The sequence below is a fragment of the Lathyrus oleraceus genome, chromosome 4 (genome assembly GCF_024323335.1).
Source record: "Lathyrus oleraceus cultivar Zhongwan6 chromosome 4, CAAS_Psat_ZW6_1.0, whole genome shotgun sequence".
In the NCBI taxonomy this organism is placed as follows: Eukaryota; Viridiplantae; Streptophyta; class Magnoliopsida; order Fabales; family Fabaceae; genus Lathyrus; species Lathyrus oleraceus.
Window position 1 is genome coordinate 325,223,487 of NC_066582.1, and position 16,024 is coordinate 325,239,510.

The 16,024-nt window shown below is 36.5% G+C and overlaps 1 protein-coding gene across 1 annotated transcript; it reads right to left on the minus strand.

The window, feature by feature from the left end:
* Positions 1-1,484: 1,484 nt before the first annotated feature.
* Positions 1,485-11,833, minus strand: LOC127137294 (uncharacterized). Its single transcript, XM_051063765.1, has 4 exons — positions 11,519-11,833; positions 11,292-11,437; positions 11,071-11,205; positions 1,485-2,112 (listed from the first exon to the last, which is right to left on the minus strand). The coding sequence occupies exons 1-4, from the start codon at positions 11,831-11,833 to the stop codon at positions 1,485-1,487; spliced, it is 1,224 nt and encodes a 407-aa protein (XP_050919722.1).
* Between the last annotated feature and the right edge of the window lie 4,191 nt (positions 11,834-16,024).

The following is a 16,024-nucleotide window of genomic DNA, read 5'->3' on the forward strand; positions in this document are numbered from 1 at the left end:
GTTAAATAGGAAAATAAAACAAATCGAAACATTTATCGTCGGCTAAATCTATAAGCGGTATCCCCTTTGACTTTTGCGCATTTGATTCTCTTTCAATGTTGCTCAATTTTTCGAACTTTTGCATCATTTTCATAAAATGGTCCGACCAAGTCTCAACCTTTGTTGTTGAATGAGCCGTCCACTCCGGAGATGTAAGTGGTATAAGACATCTCGGTTTCAAATAAACTTGAACAAAATGCCGTGATTTTGAAGTCATCCACCCAATACACATAATACAATCATTTGGATTTTGAGGTGGGGCAGTACATAATGGGAAAAAGGTTTCTAAAAAACCGTATCGTGTCAAATCAACACACACTCTATCATACGCACATGATATGAGGTGACCCATTTCAGGGAAACACATCTATTTTGCCTCCGGTGTTGACTGTTGAGAAACAAGTGTGAGTTATAAGTCTCACATTGCTTTAAAAAGTGGAGGTTAAGCACTTTATAAGTAAAATGACCCATACATCTATCACCTTAAGATTTTGGTGAATATGTGGTGTCTCTCTCACTTGTTTGGGGTGAGTCTTTGACCTTTATGTGAGTGTTTGATCTAATATTAACATTTCTCTCTCATGATGACCATTAGTGGTATCAGATCCCGATTCGAGTAAGGGACCGGCTCCTTGTGTCGAAAGTCTTTCTGACATGGTGGTCAAACAACGTGTCCCATTGAAGAGCCCATGATGAGATAAACGTGTCTTTCAACGGTGGTACAAGCATGTGGATGAAAAGGCTTCCGTTTGAGGGGGATCATAGTGGATGGACTTACACTTGAGGGGAAGATTGTTAAGAAACAAGTGTGAGTTGTATTGAGAAACAAGTGTGACTTATTTTCCCATATTGCTTAGAAAAGTGGAGGTTGAGCACTTTATAAGTAAGAGGACCCATACACCTGTCACGTTAAGGTTTTGGATGAATATGTGGTGTCTCTCTCACTTGTTTTGGCGAATCTTTGACCTTTAGGTGAGTGTTTGATTCAATGTGAATGCTTTCCCCTCATGATGACCCATCACTGTCCACTAAGGCAAGGAACAAAAGACTCATAAATTTCAACGAACTTTTCTTTCTTTCCGTACAGTCGTGTGTATGATTCTTTATGAGTCTGCAACTCTTGGATAAGTTGATGGCAGGAAAGTGTATGATTATCTTCTCTTTACCGAGTAAAGTCGAGACAGTTTGATAACTGTAATTACCGTCCCCCTCAGCATTGACGATCCGCTCAATGTATTTGTGCATAAAATCGACATCTTGTCAATGAATGAAATCTTTGGTGGAGGCTGCATATGAGGTAGTTTACTAATGCGAGCTCCTTTGAAAATACTTTTTTGAGATTTTGGAGTTGGTGAGTTCGGAAAAACTTTGTCAACTTTACGGTTGAGAGAGTGGTTTCAAGTTAGTGGTTTCGGATAAGCAATATTCCTCAATTGTTCTTTGATTTAGAGTTTCATGTTGTTATCGACTTTCAAAAATCTCTCTTGTATCAATTCCCATTTGGTCAAAATAGAGATATTCGATTTAACGTCTTTCATGACACCATCATCATCAAACCTAAGTCTCCTCCAATGAGTGAAAATCTCATCCATTCTTATTGGACCACCAAGTTTCACCTTTTTTGCAATAACACAAGCACATGGAAGACCATATGTTTTCACAATTGTGCATCCACATTTTGCGCTATCGAAGTCTACATTATTAGCTCGTTTAGCCTCGTGAAAAATATAATTAAAACCCGCTCGAGATATGTTGTCGACCAACTGAGAATAAAGATTGTTGTCTTTAAATATGTGTTCCAAAACTGTGATGCTCCGACCAAATGATGTTTGTATATGATTATGTTGGTTTTGAATCATTTGGTTCACGAAGTCCCAATCTCTACACAAATCGCCCTTACTATTTCCCAACAAATTCTTCAATGTAGCATGAGCAGACTCAACTCGGTTAGTTGTTGTATTTCCAAGGTGTATAACCTTATCAGTCCAAGCACAAACAATTTTCTCATTCACCTGGTCAAGAATTATGCTTTCCACATATTTCAACAAATCATGATACTTTTCGCACATTTTCCTGAAATGCATAAACAAATCGACATATAATTCTTTTGTCGAAGAATTTACCATACGATTCCATGCATCCATTATTTTTCCACAATCACACCGCCTTCATCATTTTTCCATCTCCGGACTATCTCTTTCGTCCCTACCGTGGGTTTAACCAGACTTCTCACATTCTTTGTGAAGGAGAATAACGATCCAAAATGCAGCGGAATTTAAAATTTCTCCTTTAGTGATCCTTATGAATGGGCATGATCAGTGATAGAATCGTTACCTCTTGTGGCGATTGAAACCTTTGATGCAGATCTAAGGAGTGATCACAAACGTTGAATGGTGACAAAACCTCTACTCAGTCCACACGAACAAATTCCTTCAATCTCAGTGCTAGTTGCTACGAATGAAGACTTCGAGTGTGTGTGTGTGTGTGTGTGTGTGTGTGAGAGAGAGAGAGAGAGAGAGAGAGAGAGAGAGAGAGAGAGAGAGAGAGAGAGAGAGAGAGAGAGAGAGAGAGAGAGAGAGAGAGAGAGAGAGAGAGAGAGAGAGAGAGAGAGGGGAGAGAGGGAGGGAGAGAGGGAGGGAGAGGGAGAGGGAGGGAGAGAGAGAGAGAGAGAGAGAGAGAGAGAGAGAGAGAGAGAGAGAGAGAGAGAAACGAAATTTCATATGAACAAATGCTTCTGCACAAGGGTTCTATTTATAGAACCGCTTGTGTGAGTTGTAAGCTAAAAATCCCACTTAAGTGTATGTGGCCCATATCTTATGATATGCCAAAATCACTTAAGCACGTGGTACCTTACCATATTTAGTATTCTACTTAAGTGCACCGTACCTTACGATGTTCTACAATTCACTTAAGTGCATCGTACCTTACGGTGTTCCTTATTTACTCCATCTCTCATCAATCTGTCCTTTTGTGTGTGACCTTGTAGGTTCTCGCGACATTATTAATCATATTAAATCACGTATTTAACATAATAAACAGTGAGCGGTATCTAGCAACACATCACTGCTACCTAAGACACGAAAATGTCATGTGATATGACAAATCCTTTTGTGATAATACTTATGTGTATAATTACCCCTTTTCCCTTATGTCTATATTGAACACAAGGCATAAACCGTGTCATCCTTGTCCAGTTCAATATTGGGCCCTTAGAAATTTATCCTGTTACGCAGGATGGGAAAATTCCATCTAGGTCACTCATGTCCCTCAACATGCTTCGTGGAGTACCCATCAACTATCGTTATGGTCATCCAGTTACATACAATGTTTGTTCAGCAATAAGGCACTCGACTCTACATCTAGGGTCCATAGTGGTTTCAGGTCGAAGGGTGGTATACACCACTATCACCATGAGAATAACTTATGACACTTTGCATAACATTGTATTCTCATAACGGGTTAATCCAGTATAAATATTACTCTTAACATTCATACCTATGTTTAAGACTTGATAACTCCTTATCCATGATCCATGATATGTGATCATCAGTCTATATACATAATAGTCTTAATACTTTAATGTTATCCCACTTTACAACAAAGCTCGACTACAGATACTTTAAGAATAATGTCCTTATGTTTAATGTGATCTCATGATTAAGTTAGACTTGATACATTAAACGGACTAGCTATTCTAGGGACTTTATTAAACAAACATAATAAAGAAAAATTCTTTTATTATTAATAAATAATTCGATATAAGTACCAAAAGTATTGTCCTCTAGGGATTACACCAACAATGTCCCACTAGCACTAGAGCCAATCAGGCATACCCCTAATGCCCATAGATCTAGTATGGCCATCATGCTTCTGCTGCGCAAGAGGCTTTGTTAGCAGGTCAGCAATATTGTCAAGTGTAGGTACTCTACATATTTTCACATCTTCTCTATCTATTATCTCTCGAATGAGGTGATAACACCTAAGTATGCGTTTGGATCGTTGGTGAGATCTAAGCTCCTTAGCTTGTGCGATAGCACCACTGTTATCACAATAGAGATCAATGGGATCCACAATGCTAGGAACTATGCCAAATTCACTAATGAACTTTTTGATCCAAACAACTTCCTTTGCTGCACTTGAGGCAGCAATATACTCAACCTCGATTGTAGAATCAACAACTGTATCTTGCTTTTAACTGTTCCAGCTCACAGCGCCACCGTTTAAGCAAAACGCATAACCAAATTGTGATCTAAAGTCATCCTTACCTGTCTGGAAGCTAGCATCGGTGTATCCAATTACAACAAGCTCTTCCTGACCTCCATATATCAAGAATGAGTCCTTATTCCTTCTCAAATACTTAAGGATATTCTTGACAGCTACCCAATGAGCATCACTGGGATCAGATTGGTACCTACTCGTTGCACTTAAAGCATACGAGACATTTGGTCGAGTGCATAACATGGCATACATGATAGATCCTATTGCAAATGCATATGGAATCTTATTCATGCGATCCCTTTCTTCCTTAGTTGAAGGGGATTTGTTTTTGATAGACACATCTCATGTTGCATAGGTATGAATCCTTTCTTGGAATCATGCATATTAAAGTGTCTCAACACTTTGTCTATGTATGTACTTTGACTTAGGCCAAACAAGTTTTGTGATTTATCTCTATAGATCCCGATTCCTAATATATAGGCTGCTTCACCTAGGTCCTTCATAGAAAAGAATTTCCCCAACCAAGACTTTACTTGTTGTAGGGTAGGGACATCGTTTGCAATGAGTAATATGTCATCTACATATAACACCAGGAAGACGATCATGCTCCCACTAACCTTCTTGTAGACACAAGGCTCATCTTCATTCTTGATGAATCCATATTGTTTTACTATTTCATCAAAATGAAGATTCCAGCTTCTGGAAGCTTGCTTAAATCCATAGATTTATCTTTGTAACTTACATATCTTTTGGGCTTCTTTTGGTATGTCAAATCCTTCAGGATGTGTCATGTGCACATCCTCAAGAAGATTCCCATTAAGGAAAGCAGTTTTGACATCCATCTTCCATATTTCATAATCATGATATGCAGCGATAGCAAGTAAAATCCGAACAGATTTAAGCATTGCAACTGGTGAAAAGGTTTCATCATAGTCAACCCCATGAATTTGTTTATATCCTTTTGCAACCAGTCTTGCATTATAGGTATGTACCTTACCATCCATGTCAGTCTTCTTTTTGAAGACCCACTTGCATCCTATAGGGTTAACTTCTACATGAGGCTCTACTAAGGTCCAAACCTGGTTTGTGTATATGGAATCCATTTCAGATTTCATGGCTTCTAGCCACTTCTCAGATTCGGGACCAGTTATGGCCTCTTGGTAGGTCGCAGGCTCATCTTGATCCATGAGTAATACATCACCTTGATCAGTTATGAGATATCCATATCTCTCAGGTAGGTGACGTATCCTGCTTGACCTACGCTGGTCTTATTCTACTTGAGCAGGTTGCTCTTCCATAACTACTTGTGTTTCCTGCTCTAATTCCTCCATAGGTGTATCAATGCTTTGTGATTCTTGAATTTCTTCAAGCTCTACTGTCCTCCCACTGATTCCTTTGGAAATAAAATCTTTTTCTAGGAAAACTCCAGTTCGAGCGACAAACACTTTGCCCTTAGAAGGATTGTAGAAGTAATACCCCCTTGTTTCTTTAGGATATCCCACAAATAAGCATTTGTCAGATTTGGGCTCAAACTTAGTTAAAACTTTTCGTTTCACATAAACTTCGCAATCCTAAATCTTCATGTAAGACATATGTGGTTTCTTACCACTCCATATCTCATATGGCGTCTTCTCAACCTTTTTGGATGGAACACGGTTAAGTGTGTAAGCTGCTGTCAATAATGCATGTCCCCAAAAAAAGTTTGGAAGATCGGCGTGACTCATCATGGATCAAACCATGTCTAACAAGGTTCGATTTCTTCTCTCAGATACACTGTTCCATTTGGGTGTTCCAGGAGGAGTAAGTTGGGATAAGATCCCACACTCTTTCAGATGGTCATCAAACTCTAGGCTTAAATATTCACCACCTCGATCTGATCGAAGAATCTTAATATTCTTACCTAGTTGGTTTTGTACTTCATTCTTGAATTCCTTGAACTTTTCAAAGGACTCTGATTTGTGTTTCATTAAATACACATAACCATATCTACTGAAATCATCACTAAATGTGATGAAGTACTGAAAACCTCCTATGGCTGGTATGTTCAGTGGTCCATATACATCAGTATGTATGAGGGCCAAAAGATCATAAGGTCTTTCACCTTTTCCTGTGAATGGAGACTTTGTCATCTTTCTAGTTAAACAAGATTTGCATGTCTCATATGATTCATAATCAAAAGAGTCCAATAGTCCATCTTTATGGAGTTTGGAAATGCGTTTCTCATTTATGTGGCCTAATCGATAATGCCAACGGTAAATTGGATTTAACTCATTAGATTTCATCCTTTTAGTATTAATGTTATAAATAGGCATTTCAAGATCAAGGAAATATAATCCATTGTTCATTTGTGAAGTAGCATATAATATATCATTCAAATAAATGGAGCAACAATTGTTCTTTATTATAAATGAAAAACCAAACTTGTCCAAACAAGAAACAAAAATAATATTCCTGCTAATTGCAGGTACATAATAACAGTTCTATAACTGAATTATTAAACCACTAGGTAAAGTCAATACATTAGTTCCTACGGCTAAAGCAACAACCTTTGCTCCATTGCCAACTCGTAGGTCAACTTCACCTTTTGCCAAATCTCTACTCCTTTTTAGCCCCTACACATTGGTGTAAATGTGAGAACCGCATCCAGTATATAATACCCATGATGCAGAAGTAGATAAATTAATTTTAATAACAAAAATACCTGAAGTTGAAGTCTCTACTCTATTCTTCTTATCTTCCAGGTACTTTGGGCAGTTTCTCTTCCAGTGTCTGATCTTACCTCAATGAAAGCAGGTGCCTTCCTTTGCTATTCCTCCACTAGGCTTCAAAGCAGGAGCAGTGGGTTTGGATTTGGAAACTTCCATGCCTTTCCCTTTATCACCTTGCTTGGTGGGTCTTTTATTTTGTCTCTTTCCATTTTCGATCATCAGAATGGACTTCCCTTTTGACTTCAGATTCTGCTTAGCAGTTCTTAACATGGCTAGCAGTTCAGGAAGAGATTTGTCCATATCATTCATATTGAAATTAAGGACAAATTGACTGAATCTATCTGGCAACGATTGCAAGATCAAATCAGTCACAAGTTCCTTTCCGAGGGGAAAACCCAAGCTCTCAAGGTTCTCCACATACCCAATCATCTTGAGCACATGGGGACCTACAGGGCCCCCCTCAGCTAACTTTCCTTGAAAAAGGGCTTTTGAAACTTCAAACGTTTCATGCCTTGCCTACTCTTGATAGAGCATCTTCAGGTGTTCGATCATATCGAACGCTGCCATGTTCTCATATTGCTTTTGCAACTCTGAGTTCATGGTAGCTAGCATGAGGCAAGCAGTTTCATTGGCATCATCGACATGCTTCTTATAAGCATCTCTTTCTGCCTTAGATGCAGAACTAAAAGGTTCCTCTTCAGGAACAGGTTTCTCCAAGACATACAACTTTCTATCATGTTTGAGGATAATCCTCAGATTTCGGTGTCAATCCAGAAAATTTGTCCCATACAATTTTTCCTTATCAAGGATTGATCGCAAAATGTTGTTAGAGGTGTTTGGTGTCATGACAATCTACATGAAAATAATGAAAATATAAGTATCAATAACATATTTAATTAGTCCTTTAATTAAATATACTCCCACCATTTTACTCAAAACAAATGACCCTCACCATTTGATTCGGAAAATCCCGTTGGAAGATTTTCTAGTGGGTCGAGATCCAGATTTCACTTTGTTTTAAGTCCGCGTAGGCGGATTACACATAACTAGGTTATTTAGGTAGGAACTCCTTCCAATTGTATCTAATACAACTCTCAAATATTTTAGTTGGGTGAATAACTCCTTATTCCAATCCATCACATGGATCATTTCCAACTCTTGCTTCTAAACGTATATAATCTTATTATAATTTGTTTAGTTAAGTTAGACCCATTGTTTTAGCAATTGGATATTACAATTATCCTATCACACCTTACTAATATAGAACATGCACCCCGCGTAGGCGAAACCTACATTATTCGATACTAGTCTTGATGAGTGCTAAAACTTGGAAAGCATAAACTTAATATTTAATTTGAGGGAATTTGCAATAATTCTGATCTCACCGGCTTATTTGTCATATAAATCGTCTCCCACATGCATCAACATACATTCACATGCATCAACATACATACAAAATGAAACAGTTATGGCCCCTAGCGCAATTGTTCTCCCAAGCCAATGAGAGAACCTAAGCTAACCTAATAACGATCTAAGCTTCTCCAAGCAAGATCTTCAAGGTTGTCCTCCTTTGATATTTTATTCTTCTCTTTCTTCATAACATTATATTACATAAAAGAAACTCGTTTTACATATGAGGGAGTGAGATGAAAAAGGAAGTTACATTAAGAGATTAAAAGAGAGGCACGACACGCAGGTCATATTTTAAAATCCCAAAATAAAATAAAGGAAAACTAAGGACATAACCGATCACCATAAGAAAATAATAATAAACACATTATTATTATCAATTAAAATTTTTTTAATTAAATAAACCAAAATAAATTTTGGCGGCTGATCACACTACGTAGAGTTAGCCGAGGGTTCCGCTGCCCGGTTACTGGACGGTGGTTCCGCATCATATGAATATTATTATTTTAATGAACAATTCATTTTAAATCGACGTCGATTTTCTCATCAACACTTGATACTTTAAAGCACAACTCTTGCACAGTCACAACCCTAATCGCATAACTCTTTGACAACACAACCCTTGTACCGTCATGAATCCTAATGCACCAATTTCATACTGTCAAACACACCTCGATTGTTAATTCAGTATGATTGATCAACATGTCATTGCTTCACCATACTTTCGTCGGATTCCACAGCCAATGATCATTGATCACTCAAAGGAAAATAACCATTAAGTGTTTGAATGAACGAAAGAGAAATAATATATCATATATACTGTATTTTGCATCAGAATTACTTATATCATATATATAACTTGATCGATCTCAATTGTGTAACCCATGGACGATCGATGTATCGATGCTCCACCATACTAACGTCGGATTCCGAAGCATAATCAACATCAATCATCCAAATCATGCACACATGATGCCAAATTTAATTACTTGTTTATTCTTTGATTCATTCTGTATTTTAATCGTATGCATACAGAAAATACAGAAAATAAACATTTATCAGATGCATGGTTTCGTAAGTGGCTCTGATGCCACTGAAGGAGAATAGCGATCCAAAACGCAACGGAATTTAAAATTTCTCCTTTAGTGATCCTTATGAATGGGCATGATCAGTGATAGAATCGTTACCTCTTGTGGCGATTGAAACATTTGATGCAGATCTAAGGAGTGATCACGAACGTTGAATGGTAACAACGTCTCTACTCAGTCCACACGAACATATTCCTTCAATCTCAGTGCTAGCCGCTACGAATGAAGGCTTTGAGTGAGAGAGAGAGAGAGAGAGAAACGAAATTTCATATGAACAAATGCTTCAGCACAAGGGTTCTATTTATAGAACCACTTGTATGGATTGTAAGCTAAAAATTCCACTTAAGTGTATGTGGCCCATATCTTATGATATACCAAAATCACTTAAGCACATGGTACCTTACCACATTTCATATTCTACTTAAGTGCACCGTACCTTACGATGTTCTACAATTCACTTAAGTGCACCGTACCTTACACTGTTCCTGATTTACTCTATCTCTCATCAATCCGTCCTTTTGTGTGTGACCCTGTAGGTTCTCGCGACATTGGTAATTATATTAAATCACGTATTTAACATAATAAACAGTGAGCGGTATCTAGCAACACATTACTGCTACCCAAGACACGAAAGTGTCATGTGATCTGACAAATCCTTTTGTGATAATACTTATGTGTACAATTACCTTTTTTCCCTTATGTCTATATTGAACACAAGGCATATACCGTGTCATCTTTGTCCAGTTCCATATTGGGTCCTTAAACATTTATCCTGTTACGAAGGATGTGCAAATTCCATCTAGGTCACTCATGTCCCTCAGCATGCTTCGTGGAGTACCCATCAACTGTCTTTATGGTCATCCAGTTACGGACAATGTTTGATCAACAATAAGGCACTCGACTCTACATCTAGGGTCCATAGTGGTTTCAGGTCGAAGGGTGGTATACACCACTATCACCATGATAATAACTTATGACACTTTGCATAAAATTCTATATAGTATTCTCATAACGGGTCAATCCAGTATAAATATTACTCTTAATATTCATACCTATGTTTAAGATTTGATAACTCCTTATCCATGGTCCATGAGATGTGATCATCAGTCTATATACATAATAGTCTTAATGCTTTAATGTTATCCCACTTTACAACAAAGCTCGACTACGGATACTTTAAGAATAATGTCCTTATGTTTAATGGGATCTCATGATTAAGTCACACCTGATACATTAAATAGACTAGCCATTCTAGGGACTTTATTAAACAAACATAATAAAGAAAAAGACTTTTATTATTAATAAATAATTCGATATTAGTATCAAAAGTATTGGCCTCTAGGGCTTACACCAACACTTTGTTATGTGATACCTATAAAGTAATGCACAAGAAGTAGGAAATACCTTTGCAATTGAATTCATCAAGGCGGTATTGGGGTCGGTAGCAATCACTTTAGGCATCTCATCTTGGTCATTCAACATTGTTGACACACCTCTAAGACCCAAACAACATTATTCTCTTTTTCTCTCTCTAGAAATGAAAACCCGACATAATAGGTCTTCTGGTTGAGGTAACACAAATCATCTCCAATAATGGAGGTTTATACATGTTGGTCTTGTACGTTGAATCAAGTATGAACACAATAGGAAACGTGTTGAACAACTTTATAGAATTAGGACGAGTCCAAAATATATCTCTAACGGTAACTCCATCATCGCATGTTCGATACCTAGACACATAACTGTTATCATCCAACAATTTCAAGAGTTGTTGCATTTAAGTTCTATCCTCCTAAGCGCCTTGTTAGTTTGATACTGAATATTTTACACTTGCTTGATATTTGAGATATTTTCGGGTCTTTTACGTTTCAAAGTTGCAAGTATATTTTTTAGTTGCACCAAATTCAAAGTCATGTTAACAACACATTCCTTCTCTTCTGGCATGAGGCGATACACAATTGGATGACCGACTAACTTTTCACACAAATCATGGTTATACAAACCACATGTCACATTAAATATCCAATTATTGTTTGCCAACATATAACCTCACACCTTAAAGAGACACTCACATTTTCTTGAACCGGTGTCGTCTCGTTTAAAATTATGGAGAGGAGGTCTATATTTCCCGCTTCTTTCGCACGCCATTGTCATAAAAGTACATCTTCTATCCGAACCATTATCAGAACTTCTGATAACCACACCAAATCCCTGTTTGGAGGCCTCCAAAAGACTCCATTGAAGCATGTGATCACATGATTCAAACTCTTGCTCATTTTTAAATTGGTTGCTAACATTTATCGACTTCACAACAACATCTTTGAAATTCGGAGACACAACTTGTTTGGGGAAAACATCGGGGTGCACCATATCTAATAAAACAATTACCACGTAATAATAAATAAACGCTACTGCTGTAAACATAGCTGAAAAATGAACACAGACTGATATCGAAAATGTATTTCCGAAAAAGTTCATACACGCTCCAGAGATACATTTTTGGAAAAAACGCTAGTTTTTCAGACAGAAAACAAGATTAATGTGAGCAATGAGGTTTGAAATAAATGATCTTTACCTGTAATTCCAACCTTTTCTCCCTTTGATGTGATGAGCCACAAGATTGGAGGTTTGGAGTGAAAATGTGGATTGAGAATGAAAGGGTTTTTGGCGAGGATTTATAATGAAAAACAAGTATGATTGTGTGATCATGCAGCTTTGTTTTTCATCAAATTATTCCGGAGATGCATCTCCGAAAATATATGACATGCAAATGTGACAACAATTTTAAAAATTCCGTCCCAAACTTACGAAGATGCATCTCCGGAATATCCACTGAACTGATCAATTATGAATATATTTGTTAAGAATTCCGTAGGTGCATATCCGGTATTAAAAAAACCTAATTTATAGAGCGTCAATTAGAATGACCTACATTGAATGTGTATTGAGTGCGTTCGAAGATGCATATCCAAAAAATGGAGAACATTTAAATATTTTTGTGTGGTGTGTAACTAACATATATAGTGTATTAAGAAATTCGCTAAAATAGAGAGGGAAAATGATAGATCAATAGTTGATATTAGTGTGTTAATAAAAAGAAACATGGGTATGAAAAAGAGAGAAAAATGATGGATCAATAATTGATATTGGTGCATAATAGAAGCACGAGAGAAAATGTATGAGAGGATCCAAATCCGTCCATACCATCTTTGTTTGTTATTCTATCGATTTTCAACACTACTGCATTATTTGGCTCAGATAAAGTTGTGTAGATTATTGTTTATAACTATTTTATTAAATTTTGAGTAACTTATTTTTTTTAGTCATATAATCTATTAGTTGGAATTTTATTATTTAATAAGTACTTAGATTTTGATTAACTGTGTAGTTTTTAGATTAGTTAATTCATATTCTAGATTAATATTAGAACAACGCAACAAAAGTCATTTACTTGCCCTTCATCAAAAGTCATTTACTTTTTACAGACCTAACATTACCCATCCCACTTTTCTAAAATTTGAATGACTCTGGGAATACACTCTTGGATAGGAAGAAAAAAATGCACTTTTTTCTCTTGGAAATACTCATTCGATTTTAGCATTTAACATGCCATCCCTAGTTATATCTGATACCCCTATATTTAGAATAGTTTTACCGTTATACCATTCATTATCGATATTTTCAAAATATGCCAGCTCGTACCGGAAATTTAGAATATTTACCGGTAATTTGTGAAAAATTACATTTTTTACCGAAACAAAGATAAAAATACCGACAATTTGGAATTTCTAGTATGTAACTTCTGAAATTTCAGGTAAAGACATGTGCTCTCTTATTGAAAATTGTGAAATTTTTGATATTTACCACAAAATTTTGGATATTGTGAAATTTCTAGTATTTACCACAAAATTTAGGAAATATGAAATTTCCGCTATACAGTGAGATAAATTTTTTTATTTTTTTCATGCATTAATTTTTGTAGAATAACTGACTCGATAAAAAAACTACCCGATAAACTATATACATATAATAAAAATTGTGCTACATATAAGAATACAAAACAAATTAGGATGACTTCCTAACTTCGTCTTCCTAGTGCCTAATGTGTCCTTATATTGATTCACATGCTTTTGCATCTTCAGTACAGTTCTGTCTCCAACGGTTAGTGACAGGAGACAATGAACAATCGAGTTTCAACTTTACCTGAACCTAATGATTGTTGTTGACAAAACCAACAACAATGACTTTATGCATGCTCGTATACATACGTGGAGCTAAGGCAAGAGGACAAAATGTGATGTTAATTCTCTTGGTTAGAGAGACAAATACGATATTGTATCTACAAGCAATAGGATAACCCGTATCAAGAATCGTCATCCATTTATCAATACCTTGCACAACCAAGTCTTTTATTCGTAACACATTTCTAATTGTAGAGACCATGTCATATAACAAATTGAAAAATAATTGAGGGTGTTGATGAACTTGAGTATCAAATTACATCCGAATCAAAGACCATGACTCTTCGCCCCATCAAAGTAAGACTACAATAGCTCGAAAGCCATAATTTCCATCGTCACTCATATAAAAAATGCTATCAATGTATGAATGTAAGAAATCAAGAAACTGAAACAAGTAAACATCTATCGAAGATGTGGTGGACGGTTGACTTCTAGCCGACATACTTGACGGTTGACTTCTAGTTAGTTTTGTGCATGATCTCTTTATAGCATGACTCCCTTACGATCCCTCAACATACTACCAATATGAAGGATCATAATGCACATCACTCTCTCGACCCTTTCTACTCTTCTTAAACCCCCTCTTTGGCTTGTACTTCACCGACGGTGGACACATAGAAGTTGTGAATGAATATGTTACTTCCCGAACCTTTTTCTTCAACATCCTATGGCCTATAATATCCAAAGTAATGAAATATGTCTTCAACTCTTCACACTCTGCTTCTAAATCCAACTGTGCACCACTTTCTTCACGACTGACCTCATGCTCTTCATTGTGTAATTTCTTCCAAAATACATGAATTGGTTCTAAAGGAACATGACTGCCTTGTATTTGGAAATCGGCAAGTTGACACACACACGATAACTCATGTGTTGTTCGAATGAAGCAACCACGTGCATCTTGGTTTGCACCAATAAATTTGACCCTTTCTAGTTCCTTTCCAATGTGTTATATACATTGTCTTGAAACAAAACCATGCAAGTTGACATAAAATAGAGTGTTATACCGATGCTCAATATTGACAATACTTTTTTTGAAATGAGATTCTGATTGAACCTAACTGCAACTTCAACATGGTGTTCACATCATCCCAACTTCGACATAAATCTCCTCGGCTTGTAATCAACATGTTTTTTAGTCTCCAATGAGTAGATTCCACCCTAAAAACAATAAATAGAAATATATGTTAAATTATGTTTAGTAATGTAATAACATCAAAATATCGTCCGCGTACCTGTTCGTTGTTGTGTTTTCGAAATGAGTGACTCTGTTAGTCTAAGCAGCAACAAACATTTCTTTACAAGGTGTCAATCATGTTTCACTCACATACTTAACAAATAAAGGAATTTATGCACAAACAGTTTCAAAGTACTTCAAGCAATCGACAAACTCAGTTTCTCTATTAGCATACATGATGTTGCTCCATAGATCCATGACATATTCTTGTCTTTCTGATTGAACATACTCTTTATATTTCATACTAACGTTTTTTTGAAATATGGAACAAACACAACAGATGAGTTAAATTTGGGAACACAACTTCCATGACATTCATCAACGGAAGTTCCCAGTCCATCACCCTAACCTTCGGTAGCAAATTCTCAGAAGAGAATAACTCTTTGAGCTTCTCTAGTGCCCATTTGAAGTTCTCCTCCCTTTATATTCTAAATAGGCAAAGCCAGCCGAAAACGTCAACTTTGTTGACGTAACACCAACAATCTCAAGTAGTGGTAGCCAATACCTGTATGATCACGATGCATATAATAAAAAATCTGCTAAATCAAAATTTGCATTTTTTAATGAGTGTAGGCCATTACCTATTTGTCTTGTATGTACAATAAAAAATCAACATCGAATGAAACATATTCAACAACTTCACTGAATTATAATGTGTTCCAAAGGTACCAGCAACAACATTTGAGTCTTCCCTATTTCTAGTCCAACAAATGTGTTTCTATCTATGAATAAGACTTAACACCATTTGCATTTCCGCCAAAAGACCTCTCTTGCCCGCATTCTATGTAGCGCTAGCTTTATAGACATGGGTAACACTCATGAGGTTTTCTGGATCTTTGTCTTTCAAAGCAGCAACTATGTACCTTAAGCCATATTGCACAACCCATCTAAATCCTTAGATAGTTTATGATTGTGCAACTCGTACCTAACCATCACTTTTCAACCTCTACCACTTGACACAGATCTCAGTCTAATAGAACATTTAACTTTCATACTATAAATGACTTCTGAAGAATTATTGCTTTTAGATGTATTCTTTCGTTTGTAGTTTCCTCCTCTCTCACAGTCCATAATCAATTTATC

What these genes read in the sequence shown, in the direction of transcription:
- LOC127137294 (XM_051063765.1), bottom strand. Translation starts at nt 11,833, where the DNA reads ATGGTGCACCCCGATGTTTTCCCCAAACAAGTTGTGTCTCCGAATTTC. An exon ending in AATGTGAGTGTCTCTTTAAG is followed by an intron (nt 11,438 to 11,518) that starts GTGTGAGGTTAT and finishes TTGTGTGAAAAG; the next exon opens with TTAGTCGGTCATCCAATTGT. An exon ending in TCAACGTACAAGACCAACAT is followed by an intron (nt 2,113 to 11,070) that starts GTATAAACCTCC and finishes TATGCATTTCAG; the next exon opens with GAAAATGTGCGAAAAGTATC.